Source organism: Rissa tridactyla, chromosome 22 (genome assembly GCF_028500815.1).
Source record: "Rissa tridactyla isolate bRisTri1 chromosome 22, bRisTri1.patW.cur.20221130, whole genome shotgun sequence".
Lineage (NCBI taxonomy): Eukaryota > Metazoa > Chordata > Aves > Charadriiformes > Laridae > Rissa > Rissa tridactyla.
Window position 1 is genome coordinate 6,286,333 of NC_071487.1, and position 20,869 is coordinate 6,307,201.

Here is a 20,869-nt window from a genome sequence, read left to right on the forward strand (position 1 = left end):
CTTCCATCTCCTGCAGAGCCCCAGCCCCAAGGAAGCGTCCCCCCATCGCCGCGGAGGATCCTGCCCTGGTCCTGTGGGGATGCAAGGGATGTGTGGGGAGCAGGGGGTCCCATACCCTCCACCTCCCCCCCCCACCAGCTCCCAGCCCCAAACAATAGATGCATTTGAGTGCTCCGAGCGTGGGGCTGTGGCAAGGCCCCACCACGAGGCCCCTAAGCCCCCCCGAGAGCTGCGTAAGGAGATTATCGCTCCTCACATGAGCGCGCCAGGGCCCTGCACTGGGGAGGAGGGGACACGAGGGTGACGGGGACACTGAGGGGGGAACCAGTGCCTGGGAACCCCATGGGGGTCCCTGTGGGCACGGGAAGGGGCAGAGTGGTGCTTTGCTGTTCGGGTTGGGGCGAGGGGTGCCCCGGGGGCAGGAAAACCCACAGGGGCTTTGAACAGCTCTTCCCAGGGCCATTTCAGAGCAGGCGCTGACCCGAAAAGCACAAACCCCAGCGCTCAGTGGGGTGCCCCCCGCGCCTGCCGCCCCGGCCAGCACACCCCAGGCACCGCAGCGGTGCCCCTGCAGACAGGGACAGGCCTGGGGGGCAGAGCGGGTCAAAATAAGATTTGGTCCCCCCCGGGGCGACCCTGCCTGCTTGGGACCATGCTGCAGGCCATGGGGACGTCCCCGGTCCCCCGCAGCACACCTAAGCCCCCCATGCCACCGCTCGAGGGAGGCTGAGGCCATCCTCCACCTCTGGCCCCGTGATCCCATGGGATCCTCAGTCAAATGGGACAGGGGTTGGTGGGGCAATGGGCTCCCGATGTCCCCCACGGCCCGATTTGAAGAGACAGACCTTTGCAGCCATCCTGGGGGGACAATGGCTCCTTCCCCATCTGCTGGCACCTCAAGTCTACCCAGTCCCCGGCGGAGGGTGACAAGTGTTGGGGATCCGGCCAGGTACAATTCAGCCAAGGCATCGGCCAGCCGGGAAAGCTGAGGGGCTGAAACCCCCAGGGGCTGGGGCTGGTCCCCCCGGCAGGGTGACAGGGAGGCAGCCCCAGGGAAAGGGCGCACACGGCTAAAACGTTAAACCTCTGCTCTTTATTCAGTGCCTGGTTTCCTCGTCCCGTTTCCCGAGCGCACCGCAAGCAAGCGGTACGGAGGAGGTTTTCCAGGGGTGACCTGAACACGGGGAGCGCTCTGAGAAGGCAGAGCGGGGCCACACCAGGAGGGGTGTGGGGCAGGGGGACACCTCCTCCACCCATCCCCAAACTCCCCCTGGGGACACAGCTCTGCCCCAGCCACGGGGCGAACACCAGGCACCCCGATGCCACCAGCGCCGACCCCGGGAAAGCTCCACTGAGGGCAGGAACTGCCGCCTCCTCTCCTGCCCCACAGCGACGCCGGGGAGGGGTCCGGGCCCCCAGCCCCTCTCCAACTTGCCTTATTGCTATAGTCAGAGCAGCAGAGAGGCCAGGAGGAATTCAGGGATGCGCTGTTTTAGGAGAGGGGACGAGGACATGCCCAAAGCCGAGGATTTGCCATCAAGAGGGTGGGCTCTCGTCTTTCTGGGGAAGAGGAGGGAGGGAGCTGCCATCTCTTGCCAGCCCGGCTGGTGGTGCCAGCAGCGCCAGGGCTGCCACCGGGAGGGAGAAGAGTTGTGCTCGTGTCCAAGAGGAAACGCACCGTCCGTTCCGGGGCTTCCTGCCCTCTCCCCCTCTGGAGCTGAGGCTGTACGAACTCATTGCACCTCCAGCAGCAGGGACTGGGGAAGGACACTGGGAAAACTGGAGACACAGGCAGAAACTCCCTGCCTGTCCCCCGACCCTGCAGCTAGTTGCGTTGGCTGGCCAGCTCCTGGGAGATGAATTTCCGAAGGCGCTCGAGGTACTGGCTGTAGAGTTCAATGTCATTGTGCCCAGCCCCGTCCACCCACAGCGGCTCCACAGCCTTGGGGCAGCGTTCAAAGAGCGCCAGGCCATGGGAGAAATCGATGACTTCGTCCTCCGTGCCGTGGATGATGAGGACGGGAGAGGTGATTTTGGAGATCTTCTCAATGCTGCCAAGAAGGTGGGTGGGGAAGAGGCAAGAAAGGGGGGGTAAGTACAAGGATCAAGGCACCCCCATTTCTCCTGCCCCCCAAAACACATCCCCTTCTGAAGAGGGACGAGGAAATGCTCTTTGAGCACAGTGGAGCATGGGGCTCCTGCCAAGCTTCTGCCAAGGATGAGTTGCAGGACGCGATCACCCCTGGGCGTGACAGACAAGGACCAGACAGCGGTGACAACAGCCCCATGGGACCTAGGCAGGGCTGACGGAAACCGCTGCAGGACAGCGTGAGCCCAGGCCCTCCCCCCATCGGGATGAGCCGTGCCAGGCTTTGAGGAGTGGAAGCACAGCCATTCTCAGCCCGGTCCCAAAGGCCACACGAGGCCATCGAGATGCAGAGCGTGGGCTGGTGGCTCCCGGTCACAGCTTCCGGCTTGGGGACGGTCCCTTGGGCCCCGCTGGCCTGGCTGCGAGGGAGAGGCGAAGCAAGAGCTTGTCCCACCTCAGGCATGAGGCTCCACGACTGCCTTTCTGTCCCACTGCCCCTGCCCTCTGCAGAGGGGAAGAAAAGCCCAAGAGATTACCCTTGGGGAACAGAGGGGTCCTGGGGACCTCCAGGGTTTGTGATACCTGACAAGGGGACAGTGGCACAGCCCCAAAGCTAATGGCCAAGATGCTGGGATAGAATGGCCAGGAGGTGATGCCACCAGGGGACGTGGGGTGGACACATGGCATGGCCCTCAAGAGGGGGCACAGGCAGGGTTACGATCCCCCGGGGGGGACCGAATGCGAGGCAAGAGGATGCCGATGGGCACGTTTCAGCCCATCACGGGAAAGAGGTCCACAGTTTTCACCACAACCCCTCTTCGTGGCCAGGGCTGGTCTGGGTGCTGCCCCTCCAGAGCTGACCCCTGTCCCTCCTCCCCAGGCCACTCACTTGGGGAAGGCATCGAACCAGTAGGTCTTCTTGGTCTCGGGGAAGGCAACTCTCATGCCAGAGGTGAGTGGGGAGTGGAGCACGATGGCAGCGCACTCGTAGCGGGAGGCCAGATCAACCGTAGGCACCGTGCCGATGCTTTGTCCATATAAAATAATGTTCTCCGGGCTGATTCCATACCTGGGAGAGGAGAGAGAACGTCAGCGCCCGAGCACCAGAGTCATATCACCAGGAGATACAGCCCAGGGTGTCACCCTGCTCTGGCCACAGCACCCGGTAAGGTTTCTCAGGGTGGGGTGGGGGGGAATGGGGCTCTGTACCCCCTGCTTTCCCCCAGCTCCTCACGGCTGGGCCCAAAGCAGCTGCCCTGCACCCCCGGCAGGACCTGGCAGCAGCCAGGGCTGAGCTGCCAGATGAGCTGGGGGGGTGTCAAGGCCCACCCTTGCCAGGAGCAGGGCTACAGAGGGGTTTGTGGACCCCGGATCGCAGCCACATGGGGCAGCCCCCAGATCCTTGGGGCACGCTGCGAGCTGGGCCTGGCTGCAGGCAGGGCAGAGGAGGCAGAGCCCATCATGGAGCTGCACCCTGAGCCCAGCCGGGGAAGCGGGGCTGAGCACAGCCAGGGGAGAGCCTGGGAACAGCAACATGGGGCATGCAGCTTGTGCCAGCACCCCCAGGCAAGGTCATACCCCTGGCAGCATCCCTGCCCTCCAGGTCCCCCAGCCCGCTCCCCCTGCAGCTGTTTTCCGGCCACCCCTTCCCATTAGGAACAGCCCGGGTTCCCTCTCCGGGAGATTTCCTGTTTTCCAGACTGCCGGACCGCAGGGTTTTCCTGGACGTCCTCCCTTCCCCCTGCCCGGCGCCCCACTCACCGTGTCCGCAGCGCCTGCCATGCAGCGTCGATGTCGGAGTAGAGGTTCCTCTCCGAGGGCTTGCCCGTGCTCACGCCGTAGCCCGAGTAGTCGTAGGAGAAGATGTTGCAGTTGATGCGGGTGCCCAGCCCAACGTAGAAGCTGCTCATCTGCCCCAGGTCCACGGCGTTGCCGTGCGAGAAAAGCACCGTGTACCTGCAGCGCCGGGGAGAGATGGGCACAGTGGGTTAACGGGGGACTCTGCCACGGTGCCACCGCGCTGCCCGGCCCCGCCAGCGGCTCAGGGACAGATGTGCCTGGGCAACGCCAGCCAGGACGGCCATTTCGGAGGCCAAAAGCCAGGACGCGAAGGGCCAACACCCCTCTGGCCACCAAGGAAGGTCCTCGTGACACCCCCGGTCCAACCCCAGAGGTACGCAGACCCTCGTCACCGCCCGGGGCTGGGGGCTCGCTCCCAGCAGAAACAGGCAGCCCAAAGGCAGGATGATTCTGTTCAAGCTTTTGAGTCTATTTTTGGTAAAAGCTCAGGATTTGGGGCCGTTTGCCCAATGGGGATTTCAAGTAAGAATTCTGACAGCGGATTTTTCTCTCCCCTGAGTCTGGCAAGACACCAGACACTGGGAAGAGAAATGAATTGTGGGAGTGACAAGGCACAAGAAATTTCCACCATAAGGGGAAAAACAATGTTAATCATAAAAATTAACACTAATAGCGCATTGATGGAAGCTTGGCTCTCTTCTGCCAGAGGGAAGGAGCAGGACCCGCTCCCTGCTGAGCCCCACAGTTGGTGCGAGAGCTCTGTGGCCAGGTCGAGCCTCCCCGTCCCAGCCTGGATGGTCCAAAAAGGCCCAGCAGGAAGGTGGTGGCACGACGAGCTGCGGGGAGGACAGATGGCAAGCAAGATGTCCTGGGGGATTTGGGAGGGCTGACACATGCAGGGATAGAGCGGACATCCCCACCGGTCCTCCTGTAACGCAGCTCTGCGACCCCTGCGAGAGCCATCTGCCCTCACCCCAAGCCCACCTGCTGGCTTCGAAGCCCTTGGCAAGCCGAGGGCAGATCGGGGCTGCGTTCCCCTGCACAGAGGTCTCTGCGGACACCGTTCCTCGGAGGGCACGTTCTCCGGGTGCATGGGGCCAGCCGGGGTGCTGACGGCTGTGGGAGCTGGCCTCCCGCTGCACCCCAACCCCTGCGCCGTGCCACCGGCTCAGGGAGCAGCTGCTGAGCCCCCTCCCGTCCCCGTGCCATCCCCTGATGCCAGCCACCAGTAGCCAGGAGGGGGTCTCCGTCCCGCACCCCGGGCTGTCCCTCTCCAGCTTCCCAGTTTGTGGACCCATGGGGGTGACCAGTAGCGGGTTGTGCCTCAACCCCTCCTGGCTTTTGCTCCCGTCGCTCTTCTTGAGGGATCAAACACACCTGTGAATTAGACTAAATGTGCACACCCAGTTCACCGCAGGCATCTCCTGGTTGGCCCAGGCTCTTGCCCATCCCCGTGGTCGCCACGGGGCTGGGGACAGAGGGTGAGCCGCTGGCACAGACCCCCCCCCGACGCTCACCAAGAGCCTCGCACAGATGCTCCCTTCACAACTGGAGCTTTATGTCACCGGGACATCAGGTGACTGGTGTCATCAGGAGAGATATGGGTGACTGGTGACATCAGGGGAAATCTGCGGGACAGCCTAGGGAATCCCTACATCCCTGTAGCCTCCGGCTTTGCCTCCGCTCCCTGTTTAACCCCATTCCCAGCTGCAGCCACAAGCCAGACCGGTCCCGGGAGCCGAGCTCGCCCGCCCCACAGGATGCCTCCAACCCCTGTGGCGGCTCCTTCAGCAAGGCTGGGGCAAGGAGGTGGCACTGGGCTGAAGGAGAGGAGGGACAGGACGGCACTGTGCCCGCCAGCACTGCGCCAGCCCGACATCAGGCAGGCCAGGGTCAAACCACCAGCAGCGGCACCGGGCCGGCACGTCCACGGGCGACTCACCTGGCGCCTGGCACGCAGCGGACGTACATGCAGCCAACGCGGTTCCCTCGGCTGCTTTTGGTGACAAAGACCTCAATGTTGTCCAGCTCCCGCTGGGAGTACTGGAAATCTGCCCGGTCCTTCAAGTGCAGCTTCCATCGCCCCGCGGCACCGCCACGCAGGGAGCCGGTGCTGGTGCTGCCAACGGGCTCCGGCTCCGGGACCACGGCGTAGGTGGGCTCCGGGGGCAGGAAGGCCAGTTTGGCAGCGATGCGGCTGGGGCAGGGAGGGCAGCAGAAGAGGCAGCAGAGTTGGCTGATGGACAGCCCGTTCATGACGGCGGCGAGGGGGATCCAAATTGGGGAGAGGCCAGGAACAACGACGGCCCGGAGAGGCCCGGTCCTCAGCTGGCCATCAGCACGGTGGCCACCGGCAGTCCACCGCGGGCCGAGGTGGCCGCCATCCGTCCGTCTGTAGGCAGCAGTGGTGGCCTGCGGGCAGGTCAGGCAGCAGTGAGGGCCCTGCAACGGGCACCCCCCGGTCACACATGACCCATGGCTGGGGACACACATGCACCTCCCCGACACACTGAGGGGACACCGTGTGTCCCCCCCCAACACACAGCCACCGCTCCCAGCCCCCACGTTCGCATGGAACCCATGCACTCCCCCGAAAACCAAACCTCCCTCCACACTTCCCAGCGCCCCCCCCCACCCCCCACACACCACAGCCCCACGCCGGGGAGGCGAGGGCGGCAGGCGCACAATCGCACACATACACACACTCCACAACAGCCACACGCTCGGCGGTACAAAGGACACAGCCCCTCCAGGACCCCCCTAGACGCCGGCACAGGTGTGCAGCCGGGAGTGCTGAGCTCCCAAAAAAAAAAAAAGGGGGGAGTGGGGAGAAAAGGGGGGGGGGGGGGGGGGGAAAACACAACTATTTTCTGCAAGTTTGGGCACAGGCTTGCGCTGAGGAATGTCAAACCAGCCCACACCCCGAGGAATTCGCTCCATCTGCTTCCGAAGGGCTGGGAAAGGGGAGGAAAGGGTGGAGGGGGGAGGCCTCCCGCCTGGCTGGGAGGGGAAGGCCGTGGCACCGGAATATGCCAAAATATTCAGAGTGAAGGGATGCCCCGTGCCCTGGCCCTGCCTCAGGCCCTGCGCTTCGGGGGCCGGGGCTGAATCCGGGTCCCCCTCTGGCTGGTGACCGTCCACAGCGGTGGCGGGGCTGGCGTGGCACCCAGCAGCCCCGTCCCTCCCGGGTTTGGCACCCGCGTGCCGGCGGGACCGTGGGCAGCTGCGGCGGCCGAGGGTGTCCGGTGGCCGCAGACCTGCACAGGCACGTCGGGGCGTGGGTCCGCGCGGGCAGGGCTGTGGCCGCCGGCGGCGCAGGCGGCGGGTGTCACACTCACGCCATGTGTCACACTCACACCGGGTGTCACGCTTGCACCGGGCCGAACCCTGGCACTGGCCCGGGACACGGGCCCTGCCTGCCCTCGCCCCGCGGCCAGCACGGGGGCCGGATCCCCACATCCACCCTGACCCCCCCCAACACACCCCAGGGCCAGAGTGGGGGGATCCACACTGCACCCACTCACTGACCCGAGTAGGACCCCCCCCACACACACACTGGCCCCTGTGGGACCCCCCCACTGACCAGTGGGATTCCACACACACACTGACCAGTGTGGGCCCCCCCACTGACAGGCATGGGACCCCCCACTCCCCCCACACTGACCAGCGTGGGCCTCTCACCCCCCACAGGATGGTGTGGGGGGGTCCCCCAGGCACTTTGACCTGTGTGGGTCCTCCCCGACACTGACTGCTGTGGGGCTCCCCACCCCCACACACACACTGACCCATGTGAGACCCCCCCACACACACTGACCCATGTGAGACCCCCCCACACACACTGACCAGTGGGCCTCCCCCTCCCACTGACAGGCATGGGTCCCCCTCGACTGCTGTGGGCCCCCCCCCCCCCAGACACACATTGACACACGTGGGACCCCCACTGACTGGTGTGAGCCTTTCATTTGCCACTGACGGGTGTGGGGGGGTCCCCCACACACCCCAACCCATCTGGGACACTCTCCCACTGACCAGCGTGGCCCTCTCCGCCCCCGCCCACCCCAACAGGCATGGGACCCCCCCACACCCTACACACACTGGCCAGTGTGGCCCCCCCCACTGACTGCTGTGGGCCTCGCTCCTCCCACTGACTGGTGCAGAACTGTGGGTTCCCCCCCCCCCCCCCGCAACCACACACTGACCACTGGGACCCCCTCCATGATCACTGTGGGCCCCCACTCCCCCACTGACCGGTGTGGGCCTCCCCACATGCTGACGATTGCGGGACCCCCCCCCCCCCCCGGCCACTGTGGGCCTCCCACGCACACAGACGGTTATGGGACCGCCCCCCACTGACCAGTCTGCCCCCACCCCCACCCCCCACTGCGGGCCTCCCCACACACTGACCAGTATGGGACCCCTCCCAACCGACCCGCATGCCCCCACAGACACTGACCCGTGTGGGCCCCCTCCCCCACACAAAGCGCTGTAGAACCCCCCAGTTCACCCGTTTGGGCCCCCCCCCCCGCCCCCGCCCCCACACCGACCTGTGGGGTCCCCTACTGCCTGCTGCTGGCCTCCCCACACACTGACCGGTGTGGGACACCCCTCCCCCCGCGACTCACCCGCGTGTCCCCACACACACACAGACCCGTGAAGGCCTCCCCCCACGACCGTTGTGAGCGCCCCCCCCGCCACCGACCCGGTTGGGCCCCCCCGCTGCCTGCTGCGGGCCTCCCCACACACTGACCCTTGTGGGGCCCTCCCGCAACTGCCCCGTGTGTCCCCACACACTGACCCGTGTGCCCCCCACACACACACTAACCAGTGTGGGTCCCCCCCCACGACCGCTCTGCCCCCCTCCCACCAACGGCTGTGGGCCCCCCCCACTGATCTGTGCATGGTTCCCCCCCCCAGCACCCACTCGTGCCTCCCCCCCACTCTCACGCCGAGGTGACACCCCCCCCCCGGCCCCCAGTACCTGGACATGCTCCGGTCCGGCCCCCACCGCGCCCCCCCCGCGCCCGGGGCTGCCGAAGGGACGGGCGGCCGGTGGGGTCCTCCGAGGCGGGGGCTGCGCTGCGCTGCTTGGCCCCGCCCCTTCGCCTCCCGGAAGTGGCGCCAACGCCCCGCCCCCACGTTGCCAAGGGAACGGCGCGGCCTTCACCGGGGGCCGCCTCATCCCCCCCCCCCAGCCTCAGGGCTGCCGGCGCCGAGGGACGGAGAGCGGGAACGAACTCCCGCACGGAGCTCACGCGTGGCCACGACCGCCCCCCCTTCATCCAGATGCCAAACCCTTAAAATGGACCCCGGGGTGTGGGGGGGGGGGTTGAGCCCGGGCCTAGGCCCCGGGTGGGACCATAGGCCCGGGCGCAACCCTGCCACCCATCCCGGCTTCACAAGCACCGTGGGGTCCCACTCCCGCCCTGAAAACGCGGGTGGAGATGGCAGCTCCCCCACCAAGAAGGAATTCTGGTCCCTCAGGAGTGCTGGATACGGCCCCAGGATGCCAGGTGCCAGCACCGGGCACCATTAGTTACCTAGCTGTGGGGAAACCGAGGCACAGAGCCCCACAGGAGCCCAGTGCTGAGACGCCGCGTGACACATGCGTGCCCGTAATGAACCATCCACAGCAGCCAAGCAAACTAGACTGTATTAATATTTACACTTCTGAAGAGGAAAAAAAAATAAAAGGGAAAAAGGTAGGTGGTGGAAAAGCAGGCGGCTGCCCCTTTTGGTTCCCATTGCATCCGCGGGAGCCGATTTCCCTCCCCAGGGACTCGCGCCCTTCGTGTGAATGCAAGGCAAGGGGCAGTGGCAATTTCTCACAACTCTTCCCCTCCAGAGCGACGGCTCGTTCTCAGCCAAAACCTCAATGGCGAAATCCAGCCTCGCCACGCACCACCAACACCGCACGTACGGCCCAGGTGCGTCCCAGCACTGAAACGTGCCACCACTCGCGTGCTCCGGACGTGACGCTTATATTGCCCAGCAGCACAAACCTGAGGAAAAGGCTGGCAGGACCCAGCCTCGCCTCTGCTCCGCGCTGCCAGGAGATTTGCATCATTTTTGGAGGTCCGAATCCTCCCAGCAACACCATATGATGATAGCTGCCGCAAGGCACACACCGCTTTGGCTGAAATCAGACAGGAAAACTAAAGCCTTCGGAACAATCCCCCTGCAATCACTGAGGCAGAATTGCCATAAACCAGGGAACAAACTCACACTTGGAAGGAGCTGCCGTGACTTCTCCTGGCTGCTGCTTCAGCCCCTGCAGCACCGCTCCCCGACGCCCTTATACGAGCTGATGCAGAGGGAAACGCTTCCAAAGCGTGGGATGGCCAGAAGTGGGGCAGAGGCCGCTGCTTTTCCCTCAGGACCTGTCCGTGTTTCTCTGTTTGCGAGACCGCCAGGAGCACCATGGCTGCAGCCCCACTCCTGGCGTTCCCAGAGAGGAGAATCCTCCCCGGCAAGGTGGGCACAGACCCTGCGTGGTGTGGACGAGGCTTTCAGTGTGCCCCGGGAGCCTCCGCCTGCCTTGCGCTGTGTACCTGAGCCCCGCGTTATCCTTTCTAACAGCCTCAGAGACCTCCACGTTTTTTCTGGAGTGCTCCCAAGCCTGGCATTTGGCTTTCCCTGCACCCCAAAGCTCTCCACGTGTGTGTGCACGCCCCAGAGCACTCCAAGTGCCTTTTAGGGCACCCAAGCGCTTTCAGTGTACCCCAAAGCTCTCCTTTCACCTCCTCTTCTACCCCAGAGCCCTCCCTGAGTCTTCCAGAAACCCTGAGACCTCTATGAGTGTTTCAGAGGGCCCAGAGCCCTCCCAAGTGCCTCTCGCTGCTCCCCGGGGCTCTCCACAGGCCTTTCTGAAAGCCCTTGCCTGTGCTTATGGGCACCCCAGGATCCTCCTCCTGACTTTCCGTGCACCCTGCAGCCCTCCATGTGCCTTTCCCTGTGTCCCACATCCCTCTGTCCATCTTTTGGAGCGTTTTGCATCTGGCTCTGCCTCTCCTCCCGTGGGGACAAGCAGGGAGACAGGAGAGCAGGGCAGCTGGGTGGGCTTCCCGAGCCAACGTGCTCACAGGGAGAAAAGCTGTCACCGAGTATCAGTGAGGCCCACGGGGGAGGAAGGGTCCCCACCGTCTGCCTGCATGCAGGGACAGGAAAGGAAGCGGAGGTTTGGCGATCTGAGCTTTGTGCACAACCCTGATGAGAAAGACTCGTGTAAGGCAGAAGGCAGGGAGTGGAGGGGAGAGGAGAGGCGCAGGCGCTGCTGTGTTACAACAAACCTCGCTTGGGAAGGGGCCAGCAGTTATTCAGGGGGTGTTGAAGCTGGTGCAAGGGTGTCCAGCCACATCCCTGGCCGCAGCAAGCCTGGCCGGCTCCCTCCCTGTGGCAAGAGGCAGCGAGCGGTACCTTCCTAAAGGCCCTGACCTGCGGCTGGAGCGTGTCTACATCGCTTCAAGCCACAAAATAACTTTACTGTGCTGGTGCCCTGCTGCCTAACCATCCCGGTGCTTCAACAACAGTGTCTCAAAGGGAGGGGTATTTGGGGCGTTAAAACTACAGAATCCTCTTTTCTGCATCTGAGACCAAACACCTCTCGGGAGCAGAGGGCAGCCTTGCTGCCGGGATTCCCCGGCTCCTGGTTTTACATCCGCCACAAAGAAATGGAAGGGCATAGGGAACAAAGTCCAGCAGCAGCTGACAGGCTCCAGCCACGAGTCCTGGGTGGTTTCACAGGACTCGGAGCTGCTGGATGAAGGGAAAGGCTGCCTGGAAGAGCCTGGCTGCCCGCGCCACGCAAACTGCGCCGGCAGAAGACAAGTCCAAAGGTCTCAGCACTGGAGCGGCAGGGCAGGACAGTCCCTTTTCCCTTGGGAAGCTGGTCAAGAAGGGATCGGCTGGGCTGTGGCTGTCAGACAGGCAGGAAGGGAAAGAAGGAACAGCAAGTGTCTGCCAAGGAGGTGCGAGAAGTCCCTATGTCCGGGTGCTGGTTGCTGTGTGCTGTTGGAATCCCCATTGCACCACTGATGGGGCTGGGAGGAAGAGCAGGAAGGCTGGGAAGAAGGAGAGGAGCACCAGGCCACCTGTCTGCAGTTTGAGCGGCTCAGCCCCCTTCACAACTTCTGGATCTTCTCAGCGATAACGATGGGGTTCTCCTTACGAATCTTCTCGGCGGCTTCTGCCTTGTAGTCGTAGGGGCAGGCGTGCATGTCGGAGTACCGGTGAATGGCACAGAACAGGTTCCCGCAGCGGCAGTCAAAGCCTGAAGGGAGGAAGAGCAGAGAAACAAAGCTGTGTTAATCCCTGTCCAGCTGGACGGGAAGGCAGCAGGGCCCCCGCTCCTTCCTGCCAGGCCAGGAAACTCCACTAACACAGAAAAAGGGTCAGACGAGGGAGGGGGCCGCTGTCCCCGACAGGCGAAAGGGAGTCTCAGCGTGGGGGAAGACCATGGGTTGCTCTTCAGTTTCCCCAGGCTTAGCTGCTCCCGTGAGCACACGCATGCTCTGGGCAGCCCCAGCTGTCACGGCGGTGGGAAATGCTCCCACAGCAGCTGCTCTCTGCGCTCCCCGGGGACAAGGGACATGCTGGGGACCGCAGAGTGCCAGATTGGTAATCCAGACCAGGCTCCCCAGGCAGCGAGCAGGCAGCCTGAGCTGGAGCTCAGCCCTCCGAGCCAGGCTGGCTCCCCACGCGTCACACAGCAGCATCTGGACCGACCAGCAGTAAGCCAGCAAACAGCAAAACCTTCACCTCGTTAGGATCACTTTTGAGCTATTTAGGCTTCAAAATTCATCATTTAGCACTTCACTTGGAGACAATGCTGTTCAGAAGCGCAAGCTTAGCACATGGGGAAACTGAGGCAGGGAGCAGGGAAGGGTTTTGCTGCAGGCCAACAGATCAGCTCCCATCACACTGGCAGTGAATCACGCCCTCCCCTTTCACACCTTTCCAACTACAGGCTGTAAAGACCACAAACACCTTGCTACAAGGTGCCAGTTTACTCCTATTTGAGAAAACTCATTTTACCCTAAATGCCCTGAATTCACAGGAGTTCTCGGCAAGTTCACAGCAAGTTGATCCCCAAAGGAGAGGAAAACTTCTCACAGTTTGAAGTTCTTAAGGAAACACCCATCCAGGAAAACAACCGTCCCTGCAGTTCTGAAGGCCAGGCACAGAGTACCCTGCCCAGTCCCAGGCTTATAAACCCACATTTCTTCTATGACAGCACCCTCAAATCTCCTGGCAAGCTCAGGCTCCATGGGGCCAGACACCGGGCAAACCTCCTGCGGGCCAGACTCTGACAAAGCAGCCTACATGCGACGAACACGGAAGCGTGTGTGCAGTCCCTGGCTGCTGGATGCACCAAGGAGGCTAAAGAAGCGAGCGCCTCGCTACAACAGCGTGACCTGCACAGCTCTGGAGTTAACTTTTTCCAGGGAAACACTAAACACCAGAGCCAATTTAGGGGAGTGATGTTTTTATGAACAAACCACAGCCAAGTTAATTGCTTCACTTTCCAGGGGCAGTTTTCCCACTGATACCAGTCACCTGACACCACCTCAGTACCTCTCTCTCTTCAGCTTTACAGGCTGAACGCTGAGCACCGTCCCGCTCTCGGGAAGCTAAACGCAGAAGCCAAGCAACGTTAACAAATGGGACGAGTCTTGGAGTGGGATTTCCTAGTTGGGGTCTAACTCAGTTCATGTCACTATTATGAAAGCTTTACCACTGACTTGAACAGGAGCAGAATTAGATCCACAGCGAGCACTGCCTTTGCTTCTACAAGCAGCTTTTGCTGAGCAGGCAGAAATAACCCGAGAGGCACTGCTCCATCCAGTTCCGCGATCCTGCATCCAAGGGCTGGCAGGGACCCTGGCAGAGAGCGGCACATTCTCTGCCTCGGACAGCACTGCTGGCAGGTCGGAGCTCCCCTCCTACCTCCCCTGCAGCACCTGTCTTGCGGATGTAAAGAGACGTTTTGGAGGGTACTTCCAACCACTGACCCACACCGACCTCTGAACGCAGGCAGCATCACAGCACAAGGAGATCCACCCGCAGGGCTACGAAACCAGACTACTTAAGCCACAGGCAAGCTTTCCCCACAGCCAGGGTCTTACCAGTTAGCCCTATCTTCTTCCGGCAAGTGAAGCAGCGATTCTTCTTCTGTTTGGGTTTTTCTGAAGCTGCCTTGCCCTCAGCTGTGTTCTGGGATATTTCAAGCAGGGTACCTGAAACAGACACAAGAGTTTTACTATACTTCTTGATAAACCAAGCGACACATTTGTTTTATTGCAGGAGTTTCTTGGTGCCCTGTGATTCTGGGCCTCTGCCAGACACCTCTGTGTGCACCTTGCCCTGGCCGACATCCCCCAGGCTGTGAGATTTGCCTTGTTCCACAGAGACCCACACCTTGCACAGCCTCATGTTTTCTCTCCGTTTCAAGTTCCTTAAGTCCAAGGCCCAGAAACACCAAGGAGATATTACGGTTTAGTTAAGGCACACATAAGGTAACGTGATGCCATTTAGCTCTGGCTGAGAAAAGGTAATAAGTAGAATTACCTGGTGCTTGCCATAGGTTAAGCATGCATCTGGATAGTCACTACAGCTTAGCTGATGTACAGTAACTCAACTGCACAGCTGAGCCTGGAGTTAATCTTCACAGGAAAAAAAAAAAGTTAACCCCTTGTAAGTACTACTAATTATTTTTGCTGACTCTTATGTAAGTGTTCCTCATATGTAGGTCTCAGAACGCTTTACACAGATACTCATCGCTGCCTCTAACCTACCAAAAGGAAAACTGAGCTCTGAAAGCCAGATTGTTAAAGGTCACTGATGCTTAGCGGGATTTCCTACAGTACCCAAGCAGGCTAGAGAAGTCAACAGGAGGGAGGAGCTCCAACTGCTAGCAGATACACACCTGCAGCGCACGCGGCTCTGAAAATCGGGCTAAGGAGACAGTCAGAGTCAGAGAGAGGACAGAGGAGGACTGTCAGACAGGAGGCAGAGGCAGCGACAGCTTTGTGGATCTGACCCTAAACAGCTTTCTAAATCAGAAGAAAGGGGCAGTCTCTCCCACCCCTCTCTCTCACCAAACAGTCTCTCACCTGCCTGTTATAAATTGTCTCCTGGGCTTGCAGGCCAGGGATTACCAAATCCAAAATGCGCAGTCATGTGCGGTGACTACAGCCTGTTTTTTTAGCAACCAACAATTCAGGGTTTTTTTTTTTAGCTTTGAAGGCAAGCGAACTGTCAGTTGAACTAAAGGAGGGCGTCTCCAATGCAGTGTCACTTGGTTACGGCTCGGCTGCAACACAACAGCTCACCCTGTAACTCATCAACTGCAGGATGCACCCTGCTGGGCAACGACACCTGAGCTCCTCTATCACTTTGAGGTACCCACTTTGCAAACACAGCGACAGCAGTAACACTCCCCTCTGAGGGGCAGGTATGCCTCCCATCACACAGGACGACAACCATCAGGCCAGCAGCTGTCCCTGGGCACCATCACAAACACGTCTCTCTCTCCCCAGACTACACTGGATCCATCTCCTTTCCTCCCTCCAGAGATGGCAGGGAAATGCAGCCAACAACAGCCGTGCAGGAGGCTGTGGGACGCTCCGGGCTTTCTGCCATTTGCTAGGATAGGCGTCATGGAAGATTATCCTCCTGCCAGCGAGTGAGGGCTGGCAGCTACTCAGCCCTCAACCCACAAAGCAATCTCTATCGGCCTGCCCTCAGGCACAGCATTTTCTCTCCTCCCTGTTTCAGAATCAGACAAACCGTTTTCTCCTCAGCTCTCCTGCTAGGTGTATCTTTACTGCCGGGAGGTAACAATCGTCCCCTGGAGTTAGTGGCCAGTATCGTACTTGCTGCTCCAACCGACTTGCGAGACCGGTGTCATTCAGACTTGCGCAAAGGCCAAACCATCTACCTGATGAGGAGGATGCTGCCGAGGCTTCTTCTGTCTTGATGAATTCTTCTGTCTCACTGCTGTTTTCTTCTCTGGATATGCTCATGGCTGTCATCTGATGGGTCACAGGAGTTTGGGCGCTGGGAGCATTTGCAACAAACAAACAAACCACCCATAGATTAAACACAAGTATTTTCTTTTGATGAACAGTTATGTGGGAGAGATCTTCAGCCCATAAAGTTAATTTCATTATACCCAGAGGTGGCTCAGGAGTACAGCAGGCCAATTCCCCTTGAGATTTGGGATCAAAGTTCTTCATAGACATAAATGGAATGAATCCGTGATGATCTCAGTTTCCTTTTCCACCCAATTATATCGCAAAGCCAAGGCAACAGCCCATCCAAACAAGTCCAAGGACAGGGAAACAGAGTTATGAGTCAGGACTGTAATGCGATGGTAGAGCTCAATGCAGCACTATCTTCCTTCCCATCAAACGTGACCAAGGTCCCTAATCCTGCTGTCACAGCTCCCAGGCTGGATCATCACCAGATTCTTTCACTTAGTTGAAGCCCAGCAGTTTTAGACAGCTCATGACAGACAAGGTGCGCTGGCTCCACGAGAACCAGGATGCCACTTAGTTTACTACAGGTTTTAATTTACTACCCACCCACTGGTACCTGACTCTACACAGTCGCCATCATCAGGGACATCTCAGTCTTCCAGATAAACCAGGGTCACAACGAAGAGTGTTTGATGCAGCCCGATTTACAGATCCCCTTGGCCATACAAAGGATGAGAGCCTGCCCCTTGAGTCCCAGGGCTGGTTTTTAGCACAGCTCCAGATCCCCCACCCCATAGACTACGCCCCTACCTGGCTTTCGCGTCCTCAGGCATGGAGTCTCCCTCTGCACGCTGCCCTGCAATTGAATCTGAAGCCATGGGGCTGCCGTTGGGACCACTGGGGGCTACAAAACAAGAACACAGACTTGGTAAACGCTTGAAAATGTCAGCAAGTTCCTCGGGTGCTTGACAGCCAAGAAGAAAGCAGGATAAGCACTTTCAGCTCCCTACCAGGAGCTGGGAGGGCGCACTCTGGTCAGGATGGCTCCTAGATCCCCGTTCTTATACTCTCCCCTCCAAATTTGTGTGTAGGTCTCTGTGGGGACAACACATCATAGCTGGATGGATCTCACTGTGACCCAATGCAGCCATTCTTACAGGAGATCAGGAATGACTGATCTATGTTACCAGGATCGTAACACCCCTGCTCATCCTCCTGAGAGCTGCAGGCCTCGTTTACAGAGACCTGTTCAGCTCCCGGGATCTGCGAGCTCCCTTTTGAGGGATGCGGGTTTATTCGCAGGAGTTATTGTGCTGAATCCCTTCCATTACTGCGTGGTTTTTTTAACATCTGGTAAAATCTGACTTCGGTCACCCATGACACCTCCCTCCTTCTTTGCTTTCCCTTCTTTTCCTCAGCATCGCAAAGCAAACTCTGCGTTGGCATAAATATTCTCCTGTCGGTATAAACGAAAGTGCTGCAGTTACCAACGTACCTTGAACTCAATGTTACTTTGCAGCTTCTCCAAGGTCTAAGAACCAGATCCTCATGTGCTGAAAGGAACTGGCTTCGATAGTGACATCTTGGTTTATTATGTCAGCTGAGGATCTAAGTCAGGGTCTTTAGAAAACCCCTTTGACAGGACAGGCTGTGTTTCTAATATATATTTTAGGTGGGTAATTCAAGGAAAACCATTATTACACTCGGGAACAAAGCTGCGGAAGATCTCTAGAAGGCGTTTCTCACCAGTATAGCAAAGGCTGCACATGCGGCATCTGCACAAACTCTCAGCAAAAGAAAATCCTGCTAACGATGGAAAGAGCATCCTTTCTGTGCACCTAGCTGCCTCCCAGCTCGGTGCTATGTCAGCTCTGTTTAGCTGCAAGAAACAGACCTTTGATTTCATTGCTTTTAATTGTCAACCCTGTCAAGATAAAAAAAAAAAAAAAATCATGCAAACCCAAAAGGCCAAATTCTTCCCAAATAAAATTTCATTTCAGGAATCTAGTGTGGTTCCCAGCAGTCAGCACCTAACTCAGGGAGCAGGTAATAGCTAAAAACCTGGGCCACTGTTAGTGCGAGTGAAGTTTTACAGCTTCCCGGAAGGTGCCGGCTGGGTCAGGGCTTCCAGTCATCTGGGACCGGGAAGACAACTGACCCCTCACAGGGAACAGAAACGTCCAAAGGCTCAGGGGTCTTTGATTTAGAGGCTTGGGTCTACACAAGAAGGGAAAGACAGGAGTTTTCCAGGAGGGAATAAATGTGTCAGTACCAGTATCGTGCTCTATCCCAGTTGCCTAACACAGTTTGCATCCAGGCACCCATTTAAGAGAGATTTCATGGACAAAAATCCTCTACCTGGGGGGCTTATCCGGTCACTGCTCTGCTGTCTCTGCAGAAACTCCTTATAGCAAACGGAGCACATCCCGTTGGTGCGGGGGCTGCCATAAAATCCACAGCCCGTGGTACAGAGCAGAGGCACCTGGGTTTGGTTCGTCTCCTGAGCCATCCTCTCTCCTCCAAGGCACCAAGCTACAAACAGGAACCAAATGGAGACAGCTGTTAGGGCCAGAGCGCTCGCTCGTTGTCAGCTGCATCTGATCAGGAAGGAGCACAAAGGATCCCAAGGGAGGCCAAATCCTGCACGTGCACAACAACGCGATCTGGGTCCCTTCAGTGGGACGCAGGGCTCATAAGCAGCCGGGGGACCCGGGTCCTGGGGCCACCCAGGGCTCAGCTGCCAGGAGGAGGAAACATCGACAGGAGCCCCCGGTGTCCCCTCCTCGCACCACGAGGCTCCCTAAGCACCCGGTGAGGACACACATGTTACACCCCAGCGATCGTCTCACCAACGGTAACAAGAAGGGCCATCGTAGCGCCACTAATGACTCCTGCAAACACCGAAACAAAGAACACCACTCAAACAGCTAGCGTCCAGCCTTGTTAGTCACAGTTTGCACTTAGCAGCATTTTTTTTCATTTCAAGCCTGTTTTACTTTTTTAGTTCTCAGGAAGATGATGTAAGTGATGCAAAAAGAACTCACTGACTCTCAGTTTTGACCGACTCCTGTATTTCCTGACATATGCTGGCGGACAAAGGGAACGTTAGCATAGTTTGGCTGGATAAGGTTTCTTTCCAGCAGTAAGATGCGATTCTGGAACACCTTCCCAGGGGAAGCAGCAGGCACAGTGAAACCTACTTTTAAAATTAATCTTAATAACTTAGCTCTGGATCACACGCAGTCACCTCCAGACCCGGGAAGTGGCCCCTTCCAGCAACACATGGTGTAGCATTTTCATGGTCAAACTGCACCACACCCCTTTAAACCAGAACCCTAAGCAGTAACTCCCGGCAACAACCAACACCAATTCAGATGTGTGTGATCAACGCAGCTGCAGCTGATCCAGCTTCGACAGAGGACAAGGGGAGAGGACGTTCAGGGGACTGCAGCGGGCACAGGTGGTTCCAGCTCAAAGACTGGGAGCACCACAAGCGATCCCCTTTGTGGGACGCACAAAGCATCCACCACTTCACAGACAAACTCTGCCGCTTTCTTTCATGCTCCTACAAGACTTGCTCCAATAAAACAAGAGGAACAAGAAATAATTACCCTCCCGAGAGCACTCCCGTGGGATGGAGGTGGATCAGCTCTGGTTCGTTCCTCCTTGTCCTCAGCTGGGCGATAGGAATCTCCACTCCGCACTCAGGGCTCCCCTTGCAGAGCTCAGGCCGGTGTTCCCATTACCAGACCAGAAATCCTTTCCCAGCCCAAACTGACCTCTCTGTTGGCACCAGCAGCCACAGGAGCCTCCTCCGCGCTGGGCCCACTGGGAGCAGACCCGTCAGGCTGGATCCCTGCGGAGGGAACCGGACGGATGGTAGCCACCACAGATTTTCAGGAGTTGCTTCTGCTTTGGAGCGTCCCTGGAGAGAGAAGGCGACGGGTGCTGAGACTTGGGACCAGTTCAGCTCTCCCTTAGCCGGTAGCCCACGGGCAACCTGCAGCAGGAGCCGAGCGGCACACGCACAGCTTTACCCCAAAACCAGCTGGAATGAAGAACGGCGGGGGAACCGCACCGCTCCCTCCGCCCCAAGGCTAACCCACCGCCCGGCCAGGGCAGGCCACGGGCCGCCCGCCCGCCCCGCCACCCTTCGGCCGCGCTGCCCGCTGGAAGGCCGGCCTCGCCCCCCCCGCCGCGGCCGGGCCCCGCGCCCCGCCGGCGCTGGAAATCGAGGTCGAGGCTTTGCGGCCTAACGCGGCGGCGTCGGGCGGGCCCGGGCCGGGGCTCTGGGCCGCGCCGGGCCCCACTCACCAGCGGCGCAGGCAGGCAGGCGGGCGGGCGGCCGCCGGGCCGGGCTGGGCCGGGGCGGCCGCCGGGAGGCTCAGGCGGGCTGCGGACAGGGCGGGCTGCCGGGAAACATGGCGGGCGGTGCCGGCGGGACCGCGGCCCCCGAGCGCCCTCCCCCGGGGAGGGGGGGACGGGGGGGATGGGACGGGGACCCGCGGGCAGCCGGGGACGCGGGGGCCTGGCTATAGGGGCTGGGGTATAGATGCGGTGTAGGTGTGCCCCGGCCACAGGGGAGGGGGCTGTGACACCCCCAATATAGGGGCTGGGGTACAGGTGTGCCCCGGGTATAGGGGAAGGGCTGTGACCCCCCCCTAGCTATAGGGGCTGGTGTATAGGTGTGCCCCGGGTACGAGGGAGGGGGCTGTGACATCCCCCCCCATATAGGGGCTGGCATGCCCCAACTATAGGGGAGGGATTTGTGATCCCCCTGGCTATATGGGCAGGGGTATAGGTGTGCCCCAGCTATAGGGGAGGTGGCTGAGCCTCCCCTATGGGTATAAGGGGTGGGACACGGCCAGGCCCTACTATAGAGAGGGGGATCTGGGAGACCCCGCTATAGGGGCTGGGACACAGTCGGACCCAGGCTATAGGAGACAGGGTGAGACCCCTGTCTCCCCAAGCTATAGGGGCTGGGACATAGGTATTCCCTGACTAC

The 20,869-nt window shown here is 59.9% G+C and overlaps 2 protein-coding genes across 6 annotated transcripts; both read right to left on the minus strand.

Moving 5' to 3' along the window:
• Positions 1 to 1,071: 1,071 nt before the first annotated feature.
• Positions 1,072 to 8,992, minus strand: ABHD17A (abhydrolase domain containing 17A, depalmitoylase). Of its 2 annotated transcripts, none has more exons than XM_054182240.1 (5): positions 8,868 to 8,992; positions 5,832 to 6,301; positions 3,851 to 4,045; positions 2,979 to 3,158; positions 1,072 to 2,051 (listed from the first exon to the last, which is right to left on the minus strand). In XM_054182240.1, exons 2-5 carry the CDS (start codon positions 6,143 to 6,145, stop codon positions 1,826 to 1,828), a joined length of 915 nt encoding a protein of 304 aa, XP_054038215.1. In that variant the 5' UTR covers positions 6,146 to 6,301; positions 8,868 to 8,992; the 3' UTR covers positions 1,072 to 1,825. The 2 variants fall into 2 exon arrangements, with proteins under 2 accessions (XP_054038215.1, XP_054038214.1); XM_054182239.1 differs by having other exon boundaries at positions 5,832 to 6,331; positions 8,868 to 8,987.
• A 529-nt stretch (positions 8,993 to 9,521) lies between these two features.
• On the minus strand, positions 9,522 to 20,306 carry LOC128900681 (AN1-type zinc finger protein 5-like). 4 transcript variants are annotated; one of them, XM_054182094.1, is made up of 7 exons: positions 20,179 to 20,306; positions 19,476 to 19,789; positions 18,223 to 18,396; positions 16,675 to 16,768; positions 15,825 to 15,943; positions 14,011 to 14,121; positions 9,522 to 12,155 (listed from the first exon to the last, which is right to left on the minus strand). In XM_054182094.1, the coding sequence occupies exons 3-7, from the start codon at positions 18,371 to 18,373 to the stop codon at positions 12,007 to 12,009; spliced, it is 624 nt and encodes a 207-aa protein (XP_054038069.1). In that variant the 5' UTR covers positions 18,374 to 18,396; positions 19,476 to 19,789; positions 20,179 to 20,306; the 3' UTR covers positions 9,522 to 12,006. The 4 variants fall into 4 exon arrangements, with proteins under 4 accessions (XP_054038069.1, XP_054038070.1, XP_054038068.1 ...); XM_054182095.1 differs by lacking the exon at positions 20,179 to 20,306 and adding an exon at positions 19,902 to 19,974 and having other exon boundaries at positions 19,644 to 19,789; XM_054182093.1 differs by lacking the exon at positions 20,179 to 20,306 and adding an exon at positions 19,902 to 19,921.
• Between the last annotated feature and the right edge of the window lie 563 nt (positions 20,307 to 20,869).